The 27820-nt window shown below is 38.5% G+C and overlaps 1 protein-coding gene across 1 annotated transcript in view; it reads left to right on the top strand.

Annotated features, from left to right (window-relative positions):
- Positions 1-5637: 5637 nt before the first annotated feature.
- Positions 5638-27820, top strand: part of LOC148956215 (protein C-mannosyl-transferase DPY19L1) — a 173428-nt gene continuing 151245 nt past the window's right edge. Inside the window, exon 1 of the mRNA XM_089098555.1 lies at positions 5638-5688. Coding sequence (XP_088954681.1) covers positions 5676-5688 — 13 coding nt within the window. The 5' untranslated portion in view covers positions 5638-5675. The remainder of the gene's footprint in view (positions 5689-27820) is intronic.

The following is a 27820-nucleotide window of genomic DNA, read 5'->3' as shown; positions in this document are numbered from 1 at the left end:
GCACTAGCCCTTTGAATTTCCAATCGAATGAACCTGTTTTGAGGTTTCTACGACATGGCCTTCTATAAAAACCTTATATGCCCCCAGGGCATAACTTAAAACCCTTGCCCTTAAGGTTGTGGGGGAGTTTCCTCCACAAAAACATATTTTCTATCTGGAAATCAACTACGCTGAACAAAATGGCTATCTCAAAATTTTGATGTGATGTGTTTGGGGGAATGCGGGGCGTGGGGGGGGGCTAGTTGCCCTCCAATCACTTTCGATTATTACAAAAGTTACTAGCCCTTTGAATTTCCAATCGAATGAGCCAGTTTTGAAGTTTCTACGACAAAGCCTTCTATAAAAACCTTATATGCCCCCAGGGCATAGCTTAAAACCCTTGCCCTGGGGGTTTTGAGGGAGTTTCCTCCTCAAAAACATATTTTCTATCTGGAAAACAACTACGCTGAACAAAATGACGATCTAAACATTTTGATTGGATATATTTGGGGGATTGATGGGCATGGGGGGATAGTTGCCCTCCAATCACTTTTGACTTTTAAAAAGGGCACTAGCCCTTTGAATTTCCAATCGAATAAGCCTGTTTTGAAGTTTTTACGACTTGGCCTTCTATAAAAACCTTATATGCCCCCAGGGCACAACTCAAAACCCTTGCCTATCTGTAAATCAACTACGCTGAACAAAATGGATATCTCAAAATTTTTATTGGATGTGTTTGGGGGAATGATTTGTGTGGGGGCTAGTTGCCCTCCAATCACTTTCGACTATTAAAAAGGGCACTAGCCCTTTGAATTTTCAATCGAATGAGCTTTTTTTGAAGTTTCTACGACAACGCTTTCAATAAAAACATTATATGCCCCCTGGGCATAACTTAAAACCCTTGCCCTAAGTGTTGCGGGGGATTGTCCTCCTCAAAAACATATTTTCTATCTGGAAATCAACTAAGCTGAATCAAATGGCATTCTAAAAATTTTAATTGAATGTATTTGGGGGAATGATGGGCGTGGGGGTTCTAGTTGCCCTCAAATAATTTTTGACTATTAAAAAGGGCACTAGCCCTTTGAATCTCCAATCGCATTAGCCTTTTTTAAAGTTTCTACGATAGCACTTTCTTTAAAAACCTTGCATACTGCCAGGGAATAATTTAAAACCCTTTCCCTTAGGGATGTGAGAGAGTGTCCTTCTCAAAAACATATTTTCTATCTGGATTTCAACTTTGCAGAGCAAAATGGCTATCTCAAAATTTTGATTGGATGTGTTGGGGGGAATGACGGGCGTGGGGGGGCTAGTTGCCCTCCTATCACTTTCGAGTTTTAAAAAGGGCACTAGCCCTTTGAATTTCCAGTTGAATGAGCCTGTTTTGAAGTTTCTACGAGAACACCTTCTATAAAAACCTTATATGCCCCCAGGGCATAACTTAAAAACTTTGACCTGAGGGTTGCGGGGGAGTGTCCTCCTCAAAAACAAATTTTCTATCTGGAAATCAACTAGCCTACGCTGAACAAAATGGCAATCTCAAAATTTTGATTGGATGCGTTTTGGGAAATGATGGGCGTGGGGGGAGGGCTAGGTGCCCTGCAATTACTTTCGACTATTAAAAAGGGCACTAAAGTTTGACCCTTTTCGAAGTTCCTACGACAACTCCTTCGATACAAAGTGCCCTGGTCTAAACAACAACAACAACAAGAAAATAATACATTATATCCATATCGATCTTTAATATAAAAATGTCAAGTCTTCCAATCACTTTCGACTATTAAAAAGGGCACTAGGCTTTTCGATTTCGAACCTTATTTGAAACCTTATATGCCCCCAGGACATAACTTACAACCCTTGCACTGAGGGCTCTGAGGGGGTTATCAATCTAAAAGACCTAATTTCCAGAACTTCAACTACGTTTAACAAAACGGATATCTCAAAATTTTGATTGCATGTGTTTGGGAAAATAGTGGGCATGAGAGAGGCGTTAGTCACTATATAGTCACTTTCAACTATTAAAAAAGGCACTAGCCCTTTCAATTTCCAATTGAATGAGCCCTTTTGAAGTTTCTACGGCAACGCTTTCAATGAAAACTTTATATGACCCCAGGGCATAACTTACAACCCTTGCACTGAGGGCTCTGAGGGGTTATCATCCTAAAAGACAAAAACTTCCAGAAGTTTCAACTACGTTGAACAAAATGGATATCTCAAAATTGTAATTCGATGTGTTTGGGAAAATGGTGGGCGTGAGAGGGGCGTTAGTCGCTATTCAATCACTATCAACTATTAAAAAATGCACTAGCCCTTCCAATTTCCAATTGAATGAGCCCTTTTGAAGTTTCTACGGCAATGATTTCAATAAAAACTTTATATACCCCCAGGGCACAACTTACAACTTTTGCCCTGAGGGCTGTGGGGGGAGCGGTTGTCATCCTTAAAGACCTATTTTCCAAAACGTTCAACTATGTTTAATAAAATAGATATCTCAAATTTTTTATTGGATGTGTTTGGGAAAAAGGTGGGCGTGAGAGGGGGTTATTTGCCCTCTAATCACTTTCGACTATTAAAAAGGGTCCTAGTCCTTTGAATTTAAAATCGAATGAGCCCTTTTTCACGTTTCTAAGACAAAGATTTCAATAAAAACCTTATATGCCCCAATGGCATAACTTAAAATCCTTGCCCTGAGGGTTGTGGGGGAGTGTCCTCCTAAAAAATATCTTTTCTATATGGAAATCAACTACGCTGAACAAAATGGCTATCTCAAAATTTTCATTGGATGTGTTTGGGGGAATGATGGGTGTGGGGGGGGGGCCAGTTGCCCTCCAATCACTTTCGACTATTAAAAAGGGCACTAGCTCTTTGAATTTCCAGTCGAATGAGCGTTTATTGAAGTATATACGACAACGCCTTCTTCAACAACCTTATATACCCCCTGGGCATAAATTTAAACCCTTGCCCTGAGGGATGTTGGGGAGTGTCCTTCTCAAAAACATATTTTCTATCTGGAAATCAATTACGCTGAACAAAATGGCTATCTCAAAATTTTGATTGGATGTTTTGGAGGGAATGATGGGCATGGGGGGCTAGTCGCCCTCCAATCACTTTTGACTATTACAAAAGGGCACTAGCCCTTTGAATTTTCAATCAAATGAGCTTTTTTTGAAGTTTCTACGATAACGCCTTCTATAAAAACATTATATTCCCCCTGGGCATAACTTAAAACCCTTGCCCTGAGGGTTGTGGGGTAGTGTCCTCCTCAAAAACATATTTTCTATCTAAAAATCAGCTACGCTGAACAAAATGACTATCTCAAAATTTTAATTGGATGTGTTTGGGGGAATGATGGGCGTGGGGGGCTAGTTGCCCTCAAATAACTTTTGGCTATTAAAAAGGGCACTAGCCCTTTGAATTTCCAATCGAATTAGCCTTTTTAGAAGTTTCTACGACAACACCTTTTATTAAAACCTTATATGCCCCGAGGGCATAACTTAAAACCCTTGCCCTGAGGATTGTTGGGGAGTGTCCTTCTCAAAAACATATTTTCTATCTGGAAATCAACTATGCTGAACAAAATGGCTATCTCAAAATTGTGATTGGTTGTGTTGGGGGGAATGTTGGGCGTGCGGGGGGGGGGGCTAGTTGCCCTCCAGTCTCTTTCGAGTTTTAAAAAGGGCACTAGCCCTTTGAAAATCCAATTGAATGAGCGTGTTTTGAAGTTTCTACGACAACACCTTCTATAAAAACCTTATATGCCCCCAGGTCATAACTTAAAACCTTTGCCCTGAGGGTTGCAGGGGAGTGTCCTCCTAAAAAGCATATTTTCTACCTGGAAATCAACTAGCCTACGCTAAACAAAATTGCTATCTCAAAATTTTGATTGGATGTCTTTTGGGGAATGCGGGGGGGGGGGGGGGTTAGTTGCCCTCCAATCACTTTTGACTATTAAAAACGGCACTAGCCCTTTGAATTTCCAATCGATTGAGCCTGTTTTGAAGTTTCTACAACATGGCCTTTTATAAAAACCTTATATGCCCCCAGGGCATAACTTAAAACCGTTGCCCTGAGGGTTGGTGGGGAGTGTCCTCCTTAAAAACATATTTTCTATCTGGAAATGAACTACGCTAAAAAAAATTGCTATCTCGAAACTTGATTGGATGTGTTTGGGGGAATGAGGGGCGTGGGGGGGCTAGTTGCTCTCCAATCACTTTTGACTATTTAAAAGGGTACTAGCCCTTTGAATTTCCAATCGAATGAGCCTGTTTTGAAGTTTTTACGACAACGCCTTCTATAAGAACCTTATATGCCCCCAGGGCATAGCTTAAAACCCTTGCCCTTAGGGTTGTGGGGGAGTGTCCTCCTCAAAAACACATTTTCTACCTGGAAATCAACTACGCTGAATAAAATGGCTATCTCAAAATTTCGATTGGATGTATTTGGAGGAATGATGGGCGTGAGGGGTGGGGCTAGTTGCCCTCCAATCACTTTTGACTTTTAAAATGGGTACTAGCCCTTTGAATTTCCAATCGAATGAGCCTGTTTTGAAGTTTCTACGACACCGACTTCTATAAAAACCTTATATGCTCCCAGGGCATAACTTAAAATCCTTGCATTGAGAGTTGTGGGGCAGTGTCCTCCTCAAAAACATATTTTCTATCTGGAAATCAACTACGCTGAATAAATGGCTATCACAATTTTTTGATTGGATGTGTTTGGGGTAATGATGGGTTTGGGGGGGGACCTAGTTGCCCTCTAATCCCCTTCGAGTATTAAAAAGGGCACTAGCCACTCTAATTTCCAATCGAATCAACCTTTTTGAAGTTTCTACGACGACTCTTTCGATACGAAGTGCCCGGGTATGGAGAAAAAAAAAACACATTGTGGCCACATCGTTCTTTACTTAGGCAGTGCTAGCGCGCTGCCTATGATTATTATTATTTTTTTTCCCAGGTGGTCATTGAAACTTCAAAGGGGCTAAATCGATTGGAAATCGAGAGTTCTAGTGCCCTTTTCAAGGGCCAAAAGTGATTGGAAGGAAATGACACCCCTTCCACGCCCACCTGTACCCCAAACACATCCAATCAAAATTTTGAGACAACCATCTTGTTCTACGTAGTGGATTTCTACATAGTTGATAGAAATTGTGTTTATATTATGGGAGGAGGACACTCCCCCCCCCCCCACAGCCCTCAGGACACGGGTTGTAAAATATGCCCTGGGGCGTATAAGGTATTTTATAGAAAGCTTTGTCGTAGAAACTTCATAAAGGACTCATTTGATTGGAAATTTAAAGGGCTAGTGCCCTTTTTAATAGTCGAAAGTGATTGGAGGGCGACTAACCGCCCTCTCACGCCCACCTTTTCCCCAAACACATACAATCATAATTTTGAGATAGCCATTTCGTCGGCTGGGAGGATGATTGTCGTATATCCGGCCAAGATTGAGTTATGAATGCCATCTAGTGTAAAATTTTGCGTAGAATATGAATATGCTTTTGTTTTGCTCTACTGGCTACCGCTCCTGAGTAAAATACAGAAAACCATTTGTCGTATCGGACATTATCGCTGATAATCCACTAGCGAAATTGTGGTATTGGAGAAATGTCGTATCTGGCTGTTTTGCCGTCACGCACTTCATAGAAGAAGAAGAAAATGGCACGTCCAAAAAACTAGGCAAGGGATTTTCAAGCCATTTTTATGAATTTGGCAGGTAAAGTGTCGATTTCTTCTATTAAAATGAGTAAATTTGTTGGGAAACTGTTGCTGAATCTGGGAAAAAGCATATCACATGCTGTGAATTACTTAGAAAGGGTGTCAAAAGGTCAGCAGAGGGTAAGTTACTAGGATTTACCTGTAAAGTTCTACTTTAGCTACTTTTGGCTATCTTGGTAAGCGGATAGGTTAGGAAAATGAAACTTTCAGGGATGGTTTTACAGGCTAAAATATGTCTCAATAAGGTATTTTGAAGTACCTACCTCCTCTCGTTCTCTCTCTAGATGGCCCTGACCTTTGATGACCTTTAAAAATTTGTGTGTTATAAAAGTGAATTCTTTCAAAATAGATCTTTTGCTTAAAGGAAGTATAATAAAATTGTTTTCAGCTTCAAAACTTTGTTCAATACTAGTTTATAAGGTTTTAAAGATATGCAAATACATTTCCTAAATTTTGAAATAAAAAGAAAAATTAATGTGGCTTAAAGTTCTACTCAAATGGCAGGAATTGCATTTTTAGAACTAAGGCCAAAGAAAAAGGAACTGATAACTGAAAATTGAGGTAAAATGTTTTTTGCCAAAATTTCAATAGGTAAAGACCTGTCATGTAGGCAAATGAGTGGAGGTAGGTACTTCAAAATGCCTTCCCGGGATATACCTTAACCTGTAGACCCATCCCTGAAGGCTTCATTTTTCTAACCTAGCCTCTTTTTAAGACAGCCAAAAGTAGCTAAAGTAGAATTTTACCCCTAAAAGTTTTATTTTTCCTAACCTAACCCCTTTTCAAGAAGCCAAAAGTAGCTAAAGTAGAATTTTACTGGATGCACCTAATGTTTATGTCTGTTTTTGCCTGGTTCTAAGGTCTGCATATTAAAATAAGTATAGAGGGGATGTTTATTCATATTTGAAGTGAAGTGAGCTCAATATTAAGGCTGGTTCAGGTCCCGAGCAGTGAGGACAGTGTTAGAAAATCGACTTTTCCATTGAACCGTCAGAAAAGTAAAGGTTCATTGTTTTTTAACAGAAGGTTAAAAGGTTAAAATTTGCTTTCCTACAGGATCCATGGAAACAAGGAGGTGCAGAAATGTGCCTTCACATTTCTGCAGCTTCAATGATTGCATAGATCGTCTGCTAAAAGCAACGAATCCTTATGTTTCTGCAGCATCTGCAAAACAATGAACGATCATATTTCTGAAGGCTCAATGAGAAAATTTGTTGTGTTCCTAACTGAGTGAGGATCACAATTTAATTGGAATTTTACCCACTGAAGCAACTGTGACAGCTAGCAGCTGAAGAGACGGTTACGATGATCTTTTCAGCCAATCCAGGCGTGTCCTTCTGAGGCTATGATATCCACACAGATTAGTGATACTTGCCACTTACGGATTAAACCTAGAACATGACACGCTTCAAAATGGTTTCTGTGAGGTTCACCGGAACTACAAAAACCTGCAGTTCTTCACTGAGTCCATAGCTGGAGTAACTACTATAATTTGTTTTTTATTTTACAGCTCTGACGAAGACCTTAAGAATTCTGATGAAGATTCGGAATATGCACAGAGTATTGCTGAGTGCTCATCAGAAAATTAACCAAGCATCATTTCTTACAAAGACGAGTCAAGGGTTGCTGATATAGGTGAAAGAGTTCTTTCCGATTCCCCGTTGCCATTGGTTTTGGTTTCGACTGATTATTTACAAGCTAATCGAAATAATCAAACTAGTTGTTTTAAAGATGTCGAGAGAGGTTCAAATTCTTTTACAGAGCCTGTAGCTGGAAATAGGAATGGCACAGAAGGCGTTGACCCTGGAAAAAAATCAACGAGAAAACAATTGAGAAATGAAATCAAATGGATAAAAACTAAGATCAAGACAGCAAATAATGATGCGACTGCTTACGTCAACCCCAAGACTAAGAAAAGGCATAGCAGAGTCTGTTCTGTGCAGCCTTCAAAGTGTACTGAAGATTGCTTCTACGAATGTTACAAAATCCCACCCGAAAAAAGACAAAAATGCTTTTGATAATTTTTGGAAATTGTCTGCTGAAATGAAGAAAATGTTATATCCAAAAACCACAAAGTGCCTGCCTAAGAAGAAAAAAAAAAACAAGTTACAAGGACGAAAAACAACTACCAGTAATTTGTTGTCTTCAACAGAAAAGAAAGGCAGGTTTGCAGATCTTTTTATCTGACAACGTTCGACATAACCGAGAGGAGAATGCACTACGCTCACGAGCAGAAGAATATCTGCGGAACGCCCACGCCTCCAAGGAAGAATATCCCCAAAAACAAAACATCAGAGGAAGACATGGACTTCATACTTAACCACATTAACTCCTTTTCAAAGGTCGAGTCCCACTATCGAAAGGCTGAAACTTCCAAACAATATTTGGAGTCTAACTTCAACATGGCTCAGAAGTATTGCTTATATTGTGGAAAGTGCGAAGATGAGGGCCGCAAGAGTGCCTCAGAAACTGCATACTGGAAAGTGTTCAATACGGAATCTAACTTGTCGTTCCACACACCAACAAATGACTGGTGCGATTAGTGCAAAGAATTTGATGTTGCATGCAGGAATGGAACTACAGTATCTGACGAAAAACGAGCTATTTTTGAAAAGCATAAAAGGTCAAAAGCAGAAACCAAAGTAGAAAGAGATATGGATAGATTGCTTACCAAGCTAGTCCTCTGTTTTGATCTGGAGAATGTATTTGCATTGCCAAGAGGGAAAGCATCTTGTTTCTTTTACAAAAGAAAGATCAATACCTATAGCTTGACTGCTGTGCTGCATTACAAGGACAGTGCTGAGCCAGATACAAGTAAACAGACGAAAAAAAGGTCTTATGTGCTCTCTGGTCTGAGCTGATTGGAGGGCGGACCGGAAATGACGTTGCAAGTGCAGTGGTTGCTATATTGTCAAAAATCTTTTCAGGGTGTCTAAATATCAAAGAGCTTATAACGTGGCCTGACTCCTGTGTCCCGCAAAACAGGAACAGTATTACGAGCTACCAAAAGCAGGATACTTTGAAAAAGCTCCCCCATGTTCAGTCCATTACAATGAAGTTTTTCGAGCCAGGACACTCATCGATCCAAGAAGTGGTTGCTGTCCATAGTGCCATCAAAAATTACTTTGCTAAGTTGGAAATTCATTCATCTCTGACCCTCACTCGAATTATGATTAAAGCTAGGAAAAAGGAACCGTACATTGTGATTTAAATGAAAAGTTCTGACGTCTTAGATTTTCAGAGCTGCTCCAAAGAATACAAAGGATATTCGAAAGTTCCCTTCACAAAAGTCAAGGAACTGAGATTTGTTTCAACTGAGCACAAAAGAGTGTATTACAAGGAGAATTTTGGCTCTGCCTCACATGAACTGGTGAAGATTCCACCCGAGGCTGCAGTAGTTGAGAAAGGCAGAGGAGTCTCCAAAGTTACTGTGATTGAGGAGTTACTTGAGCCAGGCCCACTCCCTAGGCTCTGTTCCTTGCCAGAGGAAAAGATCAAGGACGTGAAAAGCGTCCTAAAGTTCATGCCGCTGGAGGACCAAGCATGCTACAAAGCATTTTTCGATAAAAAATAAAAAAGTAGGTCCAGTTTTGTTGGAACGATGTTTCTTTGTACCCGAAGTAGTGCTAATTTATTCTTATGCTTTTATATTCGAAATTGATTAAAGCTTAAAGATGGCAAAACTGAGTTCCTAAGAGATAAGACATTCACGCTGCTAGTTTTCAGAGCAAAATTGTTGCATTGGTTTTCCGTAAAAAGAAATTTCCGCGAGCGTTTTGTCGTATATATTTTTCAACAAGCAATATCTCACTATCCAGTTGCTCCAGACAAACGGAATTTCACCCTGGTTGTAGCCCTTGAGTGCGACTGAAATCGAAATAAAAAAAATCCTGGTTTCGTCATTAGATAAAAAAGATATCACGTTTCAAACTTCAATCGCGTTTTTCTTGAAACTCGTCTGGAGTCAGATATAGCAATAATCCTCCCAGCCGACAATTTTGTTCAATGTAGTTGAAAACTATGGAAATTAGGTCTTTGAGGATAGCAACCCCCCCCCCCCCACAACCCTCAGGACAAAGGTTGTAAGCTTTGCCCTGGGGGCATATAAGGTTCTTATAGAAAGTATTGTTGCAGAAACTTCAGAAACTCATTCGATTGGAAATTTAAATGGCTAGTTCCCTTATTAACAGTCGAAAGTGATTGGAAGGCAACTAACGCTCCTTCCACGCCCACCATTTCCCCAAACACTTCCAATTAAAATTTTGATATAGCCATTTTGTTCATCGTAGTTCAAAATTCTGGAAATTATATCTTTGAGCAGGACACTCCCCCCCCCCCACAATCTTCAGGGCAAGGGTTACAAGTTATGCCCTGGGCGCATATATGGTTCTTATGGAAGGAATGCTCATATAAACTTCAGAGATTGCTCATTTTATTGGAAATGAAAAGTTCTAGTTCAGTTTTTAAGCATCAAAAGATAGCGGAGGGTAACAGGCTCCCCCCCCAACCCTGTTTTCCCAAATGCATCCGATAAAACTTTTGAGATGGCTATTTTGTTACAAATAGTTCAAAGATCATATAACAAACATTCCGGTGTTGACACAACCCCACCGGGGGCAGGCGTTGTAAGTTTTCCCCTGGGGGTATATATGGGCCTTATGGAAGGGATGCTAGTATAAACTTCAGATAGAGATCATTTGATTGGAAATAGAAAGTTCTAGTTCACTTTTTAATAGTCACAAGAGATTGGATGACCCCTAGCCCCCCCCCGCCACATCATTTTACCTCAAACCAAACTGATAAGAATTTTGAGATAGCTTTTTTTTTTAAAAAATAGTTCAAAGAGCATATAACGAATGCTCTAGGTTCGACACAGCCCCCCAGGGCCAAAGGGCAGGTGTTGTAAGTTATGCCCTGGGGGAATATATGGTTCTTATGGAAGGGATGCTCATAACAACTTCAGAGAGGGCTCATTTAGTTGGAAACCAAAAGCTCTAGTTCAGTTTTTGAGAGTCAAAAGAGATTGGAGGGCAAATAGCCCCCCCCCACGCTCTTTTTCCCCCAATGCATCCGATAAAAATTTTGAGTTTGCCATTAAGTTAAAAATTTCTCAAAAGTCAGATAACAAAAACTCAGGTGTCAACATTACCCCCCAGGGCCCGGGGGCAAGTGTTGTAAGTTATGCTCTGGGGCATATATGGTTCTTATGAAAGCGACGCTCGTATAAACTTCAGAGAGGGGTCATTTTGATTGGAAATTGAAAGTTCGAGCTTACTTTTTAATAGTCAAAAGAGATCCAAGGGCACTTAGCCCCCCCCCCCCATGCCTTCTTTTTCCAAACCCGTATGATGAAAATTTTGAGATATACATTTTGTTAAAAATAGTACAACGGTCGGATAAGAAAAACTTTGGTGTCAATACAACCCCCTAGGGCACAGGGAAGGCGTTCTAAGTTATGCCCTAAGGGCATATATGGCTCAAATGAAAGGGATACTCGTATAAACTTCATAGAGGACTCGTTTGATTGGAAATTGAAAGTTCCAGTTCACTTTTTAAGAGTCAAGAGAGTTAAGGGCAACTAGCCCCCCCCACACCCTTTTTCCTCCCAAACCCATCCACTACAAATTTTTAGATAGCCAGTTTTTTTTAAATTGTTCAAAAATTAGATAGCAAAAACTCTCCCCAGGGCCCGGGGGATAGGCGTGGTAAGTGTTGTCCTGGGGGCGTATATGGTTCTTATGAAAGGGATGCTCGTATAGACTTCAGAGAGGGCTCATTTGATTGGAAATTGAAAGTTCTAGTTGACAATTTAAGAGTCAAAAGATATCTGAGGGTAACTAGCCCCCCCCCAACACAAACACACCTTTTTTTACCCAAGCCCATTCGATACAAATTTTATAATAGCTATGTCATTAAAAATAGTTCAAAGGTCAGGTAATAAAAGTTCCTTTGTCGACGTAACCCCCCAGGGCCCGAAGGCAGGCGTTATGAGGAATTTTCTATTGACTTATATAGTACTTATGGAAGGGATGCTCGTATCAACTTCGGAGAGGGCTCATTTGATTGGAAATTGAAAGTTCTTGTTCACTTTTTAAGAGTCAAAAGAGATCTGAGGACAACTAGCCCCCCCCCTCCACACACTAAATGCATCAGATAAAAATTTTGAGATAGACATTTTGTTAAAAATAGTTCGAATTTCAGATAACAAAAAAATGCGGTGTTGACACAACCCCCCAGGGTCCGGGGGTTGGCTTTGTGAGTTATACCCTGGGGGCATATATGGTTGTTATGGAAGGAATGCTCGTATAAAATTCCTAGAGGGCTCATTTGATTGGAAATTGAAAGTTGTAATTCACTTTTTAAGAGTAAAAATGATTGGATGGCAGCTAGCCTCCCCTCACACTTTTTTTTCCTAGAGGCACTACATATAGAAGGGGTCGTCGTATAAACTTCAAAGGGGGTTCATTCGATTGGAAATCATGAGTTCTGGTGTCTTTTTTAAGAGTCAAAAGTGATCGGGGGCAGCTAGCCCCCCAAGCCCTTATCCCCCAAATACATCTGATAAAAAAGTTGGGGTACCCATTTTGTTAAAAATAGTTCAAAGATCATATAACAGAAACTCCTTTACGTATGGCCATTTCACTAAAAATTGTTCAAAGGTCAGATAAGAAAAACTCTTGTGTCAACACCTCCCCCCCAGGGCCTGGGGCAGGCGTTGTAAGTATTGCTCTGGGGGCATATATGGTTCCTATGGAAGGTATGCTCGTATAAACTTCGGAGAGGGCTCATTTGATTGGAAGTTCTAGTTCACTTTTAAAGAGTCAATAGATACCGGAGAGCAACTAGCTCCCCCTCTCAATGCTGTTTTTTTCTCAAACCCATGCGATAAGGACTTTGAGATAGTAATTTTTTTTCAAATAGTTTAAAGATCATATAATGAAAACTCTGGGATAAACACAACCCCCCCCCCCAGGGCCCGGAGGCAGGCGTTGTAATTAATGCTCTGGGGGCATATATAGTTCGTGTAGAAGGGATGGTCATATTAACTTCGGAGAGGGCTCATATGAATGGAAATTGAAAGTTCTCATTCACTTTTTAAGAGTCAAAATAGATCGGAGGGCAACTAGCCCCCCCCCTCAATGCACTATTTTCCTCAAACCCGATTAGAACTTTAAGAGATCCATTTTTTTTTTCAAAATAGTTCAAAGGTCAGATAGGAAAAACTCCGGTGCCGACACAGCCTCCAGGGCCCGGGGGGCAGGCATTATAAGCTGTGCCCTGGGGCCGTATGTTGTTATCATGAAAGGGATGCTCGTATAAACTTCAGAGAGGGTTCTTTTGAACGGAAACTAAAATTTGTAGTTCATTTTCTCAGAGCAAAAAAAGATCGGAGGGCAAACTAGCCCCTCCCGCCCTCCACACCTTTGTATTTATCGGATGGATAAACCCATCCGAAGAAATTTAAGGTGACCATTTTGTTAAAAATAGTTCAACCGTCAGATATTAAAACTCCGGGGTCAAAACAATCCCCAGGGCCGAGGGACAGGCGTTGTAAGTTATACTCTGGGGATATATATGGTTTTTATCGAAGGGATGCTCGTATAAACTTCAGAGAGGGCTCATTTGATTAAAAATAGAAAGTTCTAGTTCACTTTTAAAGAGTCAAAAGAGACCGAAGATTAATTAGCCCCCAACCCCCCACACCCTTTTCCCCAAACCCATCCCATAAAAATTTTGAGATTGCCATTTTGTTAAAAATAGTTCAAACATAAGATAATAAAAACTCTGAGGTTGACACAAACCCATTTTTTCACTTTGATTTTGTTACTTTGATACCAGTTTTAATACTTTGATGAACATTTGATTTTTTTTAAAAAAGTTTCATCTTGAAATAAGGAATTTTAAAAACTTGAAACTTTTTGCAATCAAAAACGAACAAAAAAAAATTAAAAAAAAACTTTCTGAAAAATAAGTTCTTCAAAGAAAAGTAAAGGCCAATTTAATTATAAGCTCAGCAGATACAAATACCTGTTAAAATTAAAACTCAAAACGACCAGAAATTACTATTAAAAAATAAATGAAACCCAAAACGAACAGAAATTAAATAAACAATCATAGCAAAAAACATACAACAAGTAATAATGTAAATGAATAAATATATCTTAAAGCGAGTAATGCTTAGATTGAAAATTAAAAATCAAGCTTAAAATGAAAAAAACAAATTTTCCTTTTGAAGTATAAATGAAACTTAAAACGAACAGAAATTAAATAAACAATCAATTCAAACAAAAATACAATAGATGTTAATGTAGATGAGCAAATAAATATTAAACCGAGTGAAACTTAAATTGAATATGCAAATCAAGCATGAAACGAACAAAAATTACTATAAACAAGAGTTTGGATATCACCTCCTTCTCTCTCAGTAAAAGTCTAAAACCTGCTGGTTCATTGGCGCTTTATTGAAAACTATATGCGTCTTGAACAGTCTTGGAAATTATAATTAACATCAAATTGAATATTTGATGTGTAATGATATTGATTGTTGAAAGATCCATCAGTTCAAGAATTTATTTCACTGTAATTTTACTTTTATTTTCAACAGAGGCGCCATTTCAGCCAAACCTTAGTGTGGGCAAGCAATCGACATGGGCCCGGAAGCAGGCTTGTATAAAAAAAAAATTGCCTCTAGCTTTATCCGAAAAAAAAACTGCCTTCCGTGGGAGTTACCGTAAAAATTAAGGAAATTGTCTCAATTGCTTAGCCTTTTCTTCTTTTGCTCTTATGCCATAGGTTTGGAAAAGGCCAGATATCTGAAGAAAGCGGAAACGGTATGTGCGATGTTAAAAAAACAGCCGTTTGGGAATCTTCCACCTTTCCGAACCTATAACTTGACGAAAGCCGAACCTCTGTAGAAACTCACGCTTTGACTAAAATATATTCTGTAGCCGAATTCTTCAGCTCACTGTTTACAGTAAATACTTTGGTCCAAGTCGGAGTCACGCTCCGGCTATGACGATGCAAAACTTTGCTCGATCAAGTATATTTACAAAATAAAAAAATACTACAAAAGTTTGAAACATATTAGTGAACACTCAAGGCAACAAGGGAAACCGTCAAGGTTTCATCTTCGCAAAGTCGTCAACAAGCTGGTCAAAATCCAAGTTTTTAACTAAATCCTTCTCTGCAAAGATCAAAAGCTGGTGACTAAGACGATAGTCTCCTGTGGTCAAGCGCAGATAGCTCTTCACTATTTCCAGCCCAGAAAACAAGCGTTCATTGCTGGCTGTCGTGACAGGAAGTGTGGCAGCAATATGAAGAAGTTTGATAATTTCTGAATAGGCCACTGGAAGTGTCTCAAAATTATCGATGACGTCCATGAAGTTCTTCGGCTTTGCCTCCTCCTCGAGCAAAAAACTGAAATTAGATCGTTATGGTATTCGTGGGACGTATAGTTGTCGTATCGTCTTTGTAGCTTGTTGAAAAGCGTGGGAGGATACTCGGCGAGAAGATTGCAAGTTTCGACGAAATGTCCTTTGTTTGCCGAAGATTCAGTCTCATCGTGGCAGGGAAAGGCTGTACCCAGTCGCCCCAGTAGGGCCGTTATTTTCAGTAAAGCCTATACGTGTTCCCTGATTCCATTCATCTCCTTATTCCTGTCCGTTGACAAAACAGATGCGATGGGTTGCATCTCCTTGGCTTGCATAGCTTTGAACTTCGTCCACGAAACTGAACTGTCCCTGTGGCGGTCACTTTTCGCATGCTCTTCTAGAACGCTGGAGAGGTCCTTCCATCTTCTAAAGCCGGTCTCGATGAAAGGCCTCGCCCCGTATCTCTGTCCGTGAAGGGTTAATGTGCCGCCAAAGTGTCTGCAGCAGAAACAGAAAACCGAATTTTCCTTAACTGAGTACTCAAGCCAAGGATGCTTTCCATAATACGAAATATTAAATGACCGTCTTAGCTTGCCATTTGCTGAAACCTCTGCAGGGTACCGTAGCAGCTGTGGCTGACATGGATGGTCGTGGGAGGAAGAAGAAAAATCAGTTGGACAACTTCCATGATTGGGCTGTTCATCTCGAGTCGTGTCTCGTTTAGATTGTCGCTCATGAGCAGTGACAGGTGCAGTGTCTCTTTGAGTTGTCTCGTTTTCTACTAGCTTGATCTGATCAACCACCACGTCCTTCGAAGGACCCAACGCGACGGCAATGGATTGTTCGGGTGCTGAGTCAGGCACCTGAAAGATATACCCAAAGGTTAAAAGTCATTCTTGCACTTTGAAGCACTATTGAACTCATTTTCAACATCTAAACAGTTGCTTTTTTTTAGTATGTTAAGTCCAAACTGCGTAGCAGTTTCCGCTTTCGGCACAGCAGTTCGGGAAAAATAGTGCTATAACTTCTTTATGGTGTGACAGTTTACTAAAGTATATCGAACTTCAGAAAAAAAACAGGAAATTTCAGCCACAGAGGGCGTTTTTCGGATGATTATACATGCATTGATCCTTATCTACCCGTAAAGACAATAATAGAAACTTTAGGCTTAATGCAATAGCAACCCAAATCGCAAAAAGCCTTTGCAGTAGTCCTTGAATGAATGATTCGGATGTCAAGACAGATCGCAAATAAGCTAAAGGCGCGTTCGATTTGCTGTAGTTTCAGTTACGTCCTTCTCCATTGTGGGCTTATTTGCATTTTTTCTGCGACGTTCTCCCGTTTAGCCTGAAGAACTACTGATAATGTGACCGCCAACCAGGTTTTTATTTTGGACCAAATGGCGAAACGTGAAGCGTGACTACCGCAAATCGAATGCGAATTAATATCACCAGTCGACATTGTAGAAAATCTAATGATATAAGCACTGCAAAACTGTGTGGTTCCAAAAATAAAAAAAAAGAAAGAAAAAAAAAAAACACGACAATCTTTGGCTTATGCCCCTCAACCCATGCAGCATTGTTATCAATAACTTTAACAGCACTGCCAAAGTTTTTGGTTCCAACAAAAAGAAAAAAGAAAGAAAATAAAAAAAAACGACAATCTTTGGCTTATGCCCCTCAACCCATGTAGCATTGTTATCCATAAAATTAACAGTGCTTTGCAGAAGAAAAAAGAACAAAACAAGACAACACAGAGGTAATCTTAATCAAACAGTTCGTGGTAACGAACTGTAAGTAAGGAGCAACCCGGCTCAATGGTAACCGAAACCCTAGAAAACGGGTTTTTGATACCAATAGATACATCAAAAGAATCAGATTTCAATGCTGATTTCAAATATATAACTTTCATCAAGTTTAGTGCTACCCATTAAAAGTAACGCGCCTGAGAAAATTTGGCTGATTTTCAAAACAAGGGGGAAAGACCCCCTAAAAGTTATGGAACCTTAATGAAAATCACGCCATCATATTGAGCGTATCAGAGAACCCTGCTGTAGAGGTTTCAAGCTCCTATCTACAAAAATGTGGAATTTTGCATTTTTTGCCAGAAGAAAGATCACGGATGCGTGTTTATTTGTTTTTTGTTTTTTTTTCCCCAGAGGTAATCTTATCAACCCAGTAGTCCTAGAATATCGTGGGAGGACTCATTGGAACGGAAATTAAAAGTTCTAGTGCCCTTTTTAAGTGACCAAAAAATGGAGGGCAACTAGGTCCCCTCCCGCGCTCATTTTTTCCCAAAGTCACCCGATCAAAATTTTGAGATAGCAATTTTTTTCAGCATGGTCGAAAATATGATAACTATGTCTTTTAGGATGACTTAATCCCCCGAAGTCCCTGGGGGGAGGTCTAAAAGTTAGGAGCTTTACCCAATGTTAACATATAGTATTGGTTATTGTGAAGTATACAGAAGTTTTCATGAGGGTTTTTTTCTGGTAGTGGGGGGGGGGTCAGGTGTTATTCTGGAGGATCTGTCCATGAAGGAAGTTTTCATGGGGGAAGGGAAATTGCCATGAAGGGGGCGCCGGACTTGCCAGCATTATTTATTGGTTATTGGAAAGTATACAGACATATTCAGGAAGGATTTTTTTCTGGAGGGGGGTTGGAGGAGGGGGTTACTCGGAGAGAATCTTTCCGTGGAGGATGTTTCTTTGGGGTAAGGGACATTTCTATGAAGGGGGCGCCGGATTTCCAAGCATTATTTAAAAAACGATCAAAAATTAAATTTAAAAAAAAGAAATTTTTTCAACTGAAAGTAAGAAGCAACATTAAAACTTAAAACGAAATTATTAAGTATGTGTGGTGATTGTCCCCAAAGTCATTAACTCGCTCAGTTTTTTTAAGTGCTGTCAAAAGAGCTATCTATTCTAATTAAACGGCCTTTGTGATTCAGGGGTTTGTGAATTAAAATTTGTTTTTACTTTTAACGCGAAGAGCGTGATATTGACTAAAGAGAGACCACTATCAAAGACGTAATAACATATACGTAATAAAAAAAAACAATAAAAAAAAACAAGCGATACGGCTCAATAGTTATCGAAACTTTTAAAAACGGAATTTTGATGTCAATTGAATGGGTTTATAATGTATCAAAAGAATGGGTTTATAATGTTGATTCTAAATATATAAATTTTATTAAGTTTAGTATTACTCATCAAAGGCTACGAGCCTGAGAAAACTTACCTGATTTTTGAAAGAGGGGGAAAACATCCCCTACAAGTGAAATAATGTTAATGAAAACCACACCGTTGGATTCAGCTTATCAGAAAACCCTATTACATTGGTTTCAAGCTCATATCTGCAAAAATGTGCAACTTTGTATTTTTTGCCAGAAGAAAAATATACGAATATAGAAGTTGGTTACGTAAGTTAATTTGTAAATTACGTCAAAACCAAATTTAGAGACATCCATTTAGCAAAAGAAAAGTAAAATTTTTATGCAAATTTTGTTTATTTATTCAATGACGGTGAGCCAAAATAAAAGCTGCATTAACTAAAAAACGATCAGAAATTAAATAAAAAAACAAGGTTTTTTAAACTGAAAGTAAGGAGTGACATTAAAACTTAAAACGAACCGAAATTATTCCGTATCTGAAAGGGGCTGTCCCCTCCTCGACGCCTCGCTCTTTACGCTAAAGTTTGACTCTGTCTCACAACTTTATTTTTTAAAACAAGGAAAAACTTTACCGTAAAGAGCAAAGCGTTTAGGAGGGGACAGCCCCTTTCATATACGGAATAATTTCTGTTCGTTTTAAGTTTTAATGTCGCTCCTTACTTTCAATTTAAAAAACTTGTTTTTTTTATTTCATTTATTGGAAACCAGGTCTACTGCATATCCAGTATTATTTTGTATTTATTATTTTTCAGTAAAAGGCTAGATAGTTTTAAAGATAACTATACTGCATTGGTTGAGGGGCTATAATTTTTCTTTTATTAAAGAAGAATTAAATGACAGAAAAAAAGGAAAGATCTAAGAAGAAAACTAGAAAGTAAAAGAGGCTACCTAACTTCTGAATTAGCTTTTTTACAACAGTAAAAAAGAATTAGCTTTTTTTTTTTAGCGCCATTGGGAGTTCCCAAAGGGACCAAGCTGGTCAACTGATAATTCCTTTGAGGTGATTTTCGGCGTTCTCCTAGCAGGTATGCTGGAACATTTTGAGGGACTGTCCTTTCCTGAACTTTAAGAATAAAATTTACTCCGATTAATAGAAAAAATAAAAATAGGCTTTCCGATGGTATATGTTTCAATAAAACTGAACATCTAAACTGGCCGTTTAATTAGAATAGATAGCTCTTTTGAAAGCAATAAAAAAAACTGTAGCGTAAAGAGCGAGGTATTGACTTGGGGGAGAACCCCCTCATATACGTTATAATTTCTGTTCGTTTTAAGTTCTAATGTTGCTTCTTACTTTCAGCTGAAAAAACTTGTTTTTTTTTTATTTAATTTCTGATCGTTTTTTAAATAATGCTGGGAAATCCGGCGCCCCCTTCATAGAAATGTCCCTTACCACAAGGAAACATCCTCCACGGAAAGATTCTCCCGAGTAACCCCCTCCTCCAACCCCCCCCCCCCCTCCATAAAAAAATCCTTCCTGAATATGTCTGTATACTTTCCAGTAACCAATAAATAATGCTGGCAAGTCCGGTGCCCCCTTCATGGCAATTTCCCTTCCCCCATGAAAACTTCCTTCATGGACAGATCCTCCAGCATAACCCCCGACCCCCCCCCACCCCCCCCCCCCCACTACCAGATAAAAATCCTCATGAAAACTTCTGTATACTTCACAATAACCAATACTATATGTTAACATTAGGTAAAGCTCATAACTTTTAGCCCTCCCCCCGGGGACTTCGGGGCATTAAGTCATCCTAAAAGACATAGTTATCATATTTTCGACCATGCTGTACAAAATGGCTATCTCAAAACTTTGATCGGGTGACTTTGGGAAAAAATGAGCGTGGGAGGGGGCCTAGTTGCCCTCCATTTTTTGGTCACTTAAAAAGGGCACTAGAAGTTTTAATTTCCGTTCCAATGAGCCCTCCCACGATATTCTAGGACTATTGGGTCGATACGATCACCCCTGGGGAAAAAAAAAACAAAAAACAAATAAACACGCATCCGTGATCTTGCTTTTGGTAAAAATTGCAAAATTCTACATTATTTTACATAGGAACTTGAAACCTCTACAGTAGGGTTCTCTGATACACTGAATATGATGGCGTGATTTTCATTAAGGTTCCATAACTTTTAGGGGGTCTTTCCCCCTTGTTTTAAAAATCAGCCAAATTTTCTCAGGCGCGTAACTTTTGATGGGTAGCACTAAACTTGATGAAAGATGTATATTTGAAATCAGCATTGAAATCGTATTCTTTTGATGTATCTATTAGTATCAAAAACCCGTTTTCTAGAGTTTCGGTTACCATTGAGCCGGGTCGCTCCTTACTTACAGTTCGTTACCACGAACTGTTTGATTAAGATTTCACGTCCAATAGTAAGAAATACAATAACCCGTAACCCCTAAAAAAAGTCAGATCAAAACAAAAAATACACCATTTGAACCGCATTGTCCGAAACCCCTATATAGTAAATTAGAACAACATGAAATGATAATGGGCCATTTTATTTGCCCTAATTTTTGTACAAAGTATTAAATTAAAAGAAGATCATTGGAATAACAAACCATTGCAAAAACTGGACTTAGATAAAGCTACTACTTGATTGTTTGAGAATCTTCTCTTACTTTTTCAAAAAAGAAAAGGCCGTATGCTTTTTAATGTTTTTTTATTTACATTAAAAGATGATCATTTGAAGTAGCCTACATACCATTGCACATATTGGACTTAGTTAGCTACTCCATTTTACATTAAAAGACAATCATTGAAATAGCAAACCATAGCATACATTAGTTCTGGGTTGCAGTGATAGCTTGTAACCTAGTAAGAGATCCGGGTTGCAGCGGCATCCGGGTTGTAGCAGTAGCTTGCAACCTAGTAAGAGACGATCACGCCCCATAGTAAAAGCTAAATTAACCCATAACTCCTAAGCTAAATTAATCGATAGATAAATTAATCCATATATATATATATATATATATATATATATATATATATATATATATATATATATATATATATATATATATATATATATATATATATATATATATATATATATATATATATATATATATATATATATATATATATATATATATATATATATATATATATATATATATATATATATATATATATATATATATAATTCAGCTATATCACCTAACATTAAATATTTACTTACTTAAGTTTCTCTCAGCTCCTTTTTCGTGATGAAAATTTTCAAACTGAAAGAATGTACCCTGGGTGTTTGACAACTTGGCTTTAGTTTTGATTTCAGACCATCAACAATCGAAAGGTTCCATTTTGTTAAGTATTCACTGAGATTTTTGTGTGACGTTCGGAAGTTGGAAGTAAGTTTATATGAAAAAGGCGATAACTTGTCCTTTATCTTGACCGTGCCGGGTAAAAATCAGGGCAATCATACCATTTATAGGTGAAAGAATTTTCAAGGCATTTTCAGAAAGTTTGCTTCAGGGAATTGCAAGAAACCCCGGAAAATAAATACGGAGCTTAAAAAATAAGTTGATATAGGTCTTAGCACCCATTTGGTGACGAATGTCATTTTTTTATGAAAGTAATTTGTTTTACATAATAATTTTGGAAAATTTGCCCAGTTTATTTCTCAAATGTCAAAATGTGTCAATTTTTTGCCCTATTATTTTATTATGTCCAGGTAAATAGAAATCTATTCCCTGGACATCAAATATATCCAGTCTGCAGCTCTGTGTATGAACCAGGTGCATTTGTAATCTCATTCTTATATAAGTTCATCTACATATAAATGTAGTAGTTTCAAAATTTTGACTAATTGCTAATTGTAATTTTTTTTCTGTATATTTTGTAAAAGAAAAAAAAAGGCATTTTGGGGAGGAAACTTGGGCCCCCCAGAAAACTTAGGATGGGCAATGGCCCCCCCCCTGCCCCCCCCTACCCAAATGGCGCCCCTGATTTTCAATGCTATAAGAACTGGAAAAGAAAATATTTGTAATATAATTTGTTTTCAGTTAAATGTCAATGACGCACTAGGCTTTTGGTTTTTGTTTACTGTTATGGAAGGAGGCAGTATCCAAACTCTTGTTTGTAGTGAAACTATATTCGTCTTGAACAACTTTAAAAAGAGCTAATAAATTAAACTGAATATTTGACGCATAATGATATTAATTGCAGGAAGCTCATCAGTTCAAAATTTTACTTTAATTGTAATGATTAATTTCAATATCAAGTACAAAAGAAAATATTTGTCATAAAATTGGTTTTCAGTAAAGCGTCAATGCTGCAGTAGGTTTTAGAATTTTACAGTGAGAGGAGGTGATACCCAAACTCTTGTTTGTAGTGTTTTTTGTTCGTTTCATGCTTGATTTGCATACTCAATTTAAGTTTCACTCGTTTTAAGATTTATTTGTTCAATCATCATTACTTGCTTTAAGATTTACTTATTCATTTATATCATTACTTGTTGTATGTTTTTGCTATGATTATTTATTTAATTTCTGTTCGTTTTGGGTTTCATTTATTCTTTAATAGTAATTTCTGGTCATTTTGAATTTTAACAGGTATTTGTGTCTGCTGAGCTTAAGTTTAAAATCGCGTTTACTTTTCTTTGAAAAACTTATTTTTCAGAATTTTTTTTTAAATTAATATACAGCAACGACAAAGGCTGAAATACACAAAGTGAAATACATTTAAAACCACACAAGATTTATACTCCGGCTTCGCGCATGCGCGATTCTGATGTACACATCACGGAATGCCTATAGAAAAACCTGATTGGACGCCGAGTAGCAAATGAACTATGCTATGACGACATGTCTCAGAGCCTTGTAACGCGGTATCAAATGTGTTTCATGTTTGGAAAAAAAAAGACGCTACAGTTCTACATTGATCTTAAGCTAGGTCCCCACAGATAGTGAATTCGCTGACGCTAGGCGAATCGGTCGTCATCAGGTGAATATTTTCAGCTTTGCACTTCCAAAATTAGCAGTTCGCACCTTTCAACTCCGAGTCAAATTTTATTCGCACGATAGATATTCGCAAGAGGAAATACAATGAACTTCAAACAAGACAACCTCTTGTGGCAGATTGAGCCCACCCCAGGAATCTTAGTATCTAGGTTTAACCTGGGTCTAATCAGATTCTAGGCCTAGGGTAGGTTGGGCTAGCAACCCTACACCTGAAATAAATTTCTACGAGAAGTGACAAAATAGCCTTGGATCCGGACTTCCTTTTAAGATCTCGACCATCGCAAGTCAACGGAAGCTGACAACGTCAGAAAGACTGACAGACTAAATCTCCTGGACCAAAGGGGGCTTTAGATAGCGACCTGGAATGTTTTGACTCTCAATGTACCCGCATCAAAGAACTTATTTTCCGTAGAGCTCCGTAAGAATAAAGTGGTGATTTCTTATCTCAGAGAAAACCGTCTTATCGGAAGCGGAGGAGAGAAAATAGGCAACAATCACTCGTTGCTCTGGTCTGGCGGGAGCACGAGAAGGAATGGCGTTGGTCATGTGCTAAACAGTCTCGCGAGAAAGGAATTACTCTTGCATGAAGCCGTATCAGACAGACTAATAAAGGCCCGCTTCGGACACAAACATGGTAAAATGACTATTGTCATATGCTATGCCCCAACAAACTATTCTGACGACGTAATCAAGGACGAATTTTACTCTGCTCTGACCAGATGTCTCACGACAGTTTCCCCCACGATATAACTGACCTTTCTGGTGACTTCAACGCAACAGTGAGTGATGATACGAGCATTTAGCGTGGCACATTTGGCCCTGTTTCTCCCGACCCACTTAACTACAATGACCTTTAACTACTTGAACTATGCGGATCCCATGACATAGTCTTCGCAAACACTTACTTTTAACGCAAAACCATCCACCAGTACACGTGGTATAGTTATGACGATTGCACAAAGAAGATGATCGACTACATAATTATGTCTAAGCGCTGGAAATCATCGCCGAAGAACCGCAGATTTTACAGATCAGCTGAGCTCGAGAATACAGAACCCAGGCTTGTGCGTGCTGAAGTCTATCTCCACCTTCAAGCATAACGATCAGAAAGAAGGCCAGTTAGTGCAGATATGGGGAAATTCCAGGAGCCAAACAGTTGCCTGAAGTATAGTATTGAGGTAACAAATCTCTTCGAGCTCCTTGGCACACTTAGCAGCAGTGAAGACGCCTGGAAGTATTTCAAATTGCAGACAAACGAAGTAGCACAATTGGTGCTTGGCAAGAGCGGTTTTCCAAAGAAATTTTGGCTAACAAATTAAACACTTGAGGCTATAAAGCAAAGACTGAGGGCAAGACTCCTTTGAGACATGGTCACTTTTCGGAGGCTTAATGGAATATGAAACAGTCTTATTCACCGGGACCAAATTCAGTTTGTTATAAGGAAACCTGATGAAATTGAATTAGCAGCAAAAAAGACAGACGCGGGTGGCCTGTTCAAACATCTCAGAGTTCTTACGGAAAATAAAACTCCTACATTGGGACCTGTCCTATCCCTGGATTGGACACTTGTCTCTGATGAAGGCAATCGTCTTGAGAGGTGGAGAATTTTAGGAATCATATTCAAAATTTCGCGTTCTGTGAGGCATACCACGCCAATTCGCTGTCATGATGCGAACTCACAAATTCGTCTGCGAAAAAAATTCGCTTTCTGTTGGCACCTAGCTTTAGGTAGAAAAATCAAAAAGCAAAATTTTGAAAAGGTTTTTTCTAAAAAAGTCCGGCTAAGTTAACCAAAGTTCTTTTTGTAGATCTTACAAGGTCCATGTCTTGAAAGCTTGTTTTTCTATCAGTGCGGCAAATATTTAAAAAGTAGAATTACTTGCTATTATACTGCCTTAGGTCCTGTGGGAACACAGCAGTATTTGATCTCAACAACGTAATACGGGCCCTAGAGTTCGAACTCAGCTTTAGCAAAACACCTTAGGGCCGACACAAGGACCTGAGTATTCAAGAAGCGTCGTTAATCCCAAACAAGCATATTATTGCCTTACAATTTTTTTTAGCAATTCAAAACATTCAGGAAAAGCATATGGAGTTTCAGATATTCTGGATCGGAGAAGCTTTCAAATACCCAATGACCACCTTTATCAATATTGGTCAAAGTTCCAAATTTGTAAGTGAAACTCCTAACATCCTTCAATTCTGGGTCAAGAACCATTGAACCAGAAATGCAGCATCTTGAAAAGATTTTTCTTTTGAGAGGACAACATCAATTGGTTCTAAAGGCTTCCTTCCTACACAAGATCATTTTTTAAAGTAAATTGTTAATAAAATTTTAAAGAGTAAAAATGTTATTATCATGATATTTTTTAAAAGCCCTTACAAAAAAACAAATGGTAACTAATTTTTGAATTTTTTGAGTATTTTGACCCAAAAAAGACTCATTTGTCAAAAGATATAGCATTTATTGAAAAGCTGAAGTGAAGGCATGTTCTAAGTCACTATTCTTCTCCAGCTGAGGCTGAATTAAGCTTAGTTCCATTAACAGGCCAACACAGGAAATGATGTTCAATGTCCAGGAAGCCCTCACAACCTGTGTTCGATCTAAATGAGCTTCTTTTTTAAGTATCATTTGCTGTATACATGTATTGCTTGCTCCTTCACGACTAAACGTCTTGAACTTAACATAGTTAAAGTATACGATTTAATAGAGACGGAGCGTTTTGTCTAACAGTCACTTGCACTAATCAAATTATTGTATGCGAGGTCGGAGAAATTGGACAGAAATGTCATGTTGTAATTGTTAGATTTTTTTAGCAGCTATATAGGAATCATAATCCAGAATAGCATCCTAGCCAGTAAACCTAGAACTGTTTCTAATCTCTATGTGTTAGGGTTTTCAGTAATCTTTCAACCTGATATAATCAACTCTCTCTGAGCTTTTTAAGTTCACAACGTAGAAATACCAATAGTTTTCGACTAGTAAAACGTAGATCGCAGGTCTATGTTCCAAAATCTAAAATATTGAACACCTTAAAAGAGAACCGGTGTTTCCACTGGCAAGGTTAAAAAGAACTAGGAGAGACCAGAAAAAATAAATAACAGATGCGTAGCCAAATAAGAATAGTTTTGTGAGAGAAAGTGGATCGCAGTGGCCTTATAACAGTCCTTCAAAAGTTTTGCCTAGACTTGACAGGTTTCTGAGATAAAAGAATCCTTCAAGCTCATCTTGAGTCCTCCTATTGTCGTTGTGTTTCTGACGGGAACGACTAACCGAAACGGATACACCTGACCAGACATATCCCTCTACAGAATACAAGTATCATTTATTTCTGTCTGACAAGACATTATTATTTTTTTTCAAAATTTTGGGCAAAGTGCCATACTCTTCACAAGATATAAGAACTTCAAAACGAGGATAGGATATTAATGTTAACGACTTGATGAGATTCTTTTCCGGTATGCTTACTAATTACCGTTGACATATAATTGAGGTACAGCAAGGAACATTAAATAGTCAGTAAAAATTTATAATATCGAGCTTCACGAGACTATTTTTAGATATTAATTAAAACATCTTCTCCACAAAATAAGTTTTACAAAGAAAAATAAAGAACCTCATTAAACCAAAAATTAGCAAAAATAAAATCAAATAATCTACCAAGCTTAAAACTACCACAAGTCAGCATCAATAAATAAATAAAACCCAAAACGAACAGAAATCATAGGCAGCGCAATAGTGCTGCCTAAGTAAAGAACGATGTTGGCACAATGTATTATCAATTTATTTGTTTTTTTTGGTTTTAGACCAGGGCACTTCGTACCAAAGGAGTTGTCATAGAAATTTTGAAAAGGGCTCATTCGCTAGGAAATTGGAAGAACTTGTGCCCTTTTTAATAGCCGAAAGTAATTGGAAGGCAACTAACACCCCTTCCACGCCCACCATTTCCCCAAACACATCCAATCAAAATTTTGAGATAACCATTTTGTTCAACATAGCTGTATGATCAGGAAATTATATCTTTGAGGACGGCAACCCCCAGCCCTCAGGGCAAGGGTTGTAATTTACGCCCTGGGGGTATATAAGGTTTTTGTGGAAGGCGGTGGCGTAAAAACTTCAAAACGGCTCATTAGATTGGCCATTGAAAGGGCTTGTGCCCTTTTTAAAAGTTGAAAGTGATTGAAGGGCAACTAACCCCCTCTCAAGCCCACCATTTCCACAAACACATACAATCAAAATTTTGAGATACTTGTTTTGTTCAATCTAGTTGAAAGTTCTGGAAATTAGGTCTTTGAGGATGATAGCCCCCTCAGAGCCCTTAGGGCAAGTATTGTAGGTTTGCCCTTGGGGCATATAATTTTTTCTTAGAAAGCGTTCACGTAGAAACTTCAAAAAGATCTCATTTGATTGGAAATTGAAAGGGCTAGTGCCCTTTTTAATAGTCGAAAGGGATCGGAGAGCAACTAACACCCCTCTAACGCCCACCATTTCCCCAAACACATCCAATCAAATTTTGAGATAGCCATTTTGTTCAACGTAGTTGAAATTTCTGGAAATTAGGTCTTCGAGGAAAACCAACCCCCCACGCCCCTCAGGGGAAGGGTTGTAAGTTATGCCCTGG

Source organism: Artemia sp. Qi Xiang Cuo, chromosome 1 (assembly GCF_049724085.1).
Source record: "Artemia sp. Qi Xiang Cuo chromosome 1, ASM4972408v1, whole genome shotgun sequence".
NCBI classification, from domain to species: Eukaryota; Metazoa; Arthropoda; class Branchiopoda; order Anostraca; family Artemiidae; genus Artemia; species Artemia sp. Qi Xiang Cuo.
The sequence above is the reverse complement of the archived record's forward strand: the minus strand, read 5'-3'. Positions and strand labels throughout refer to the sequence as shown.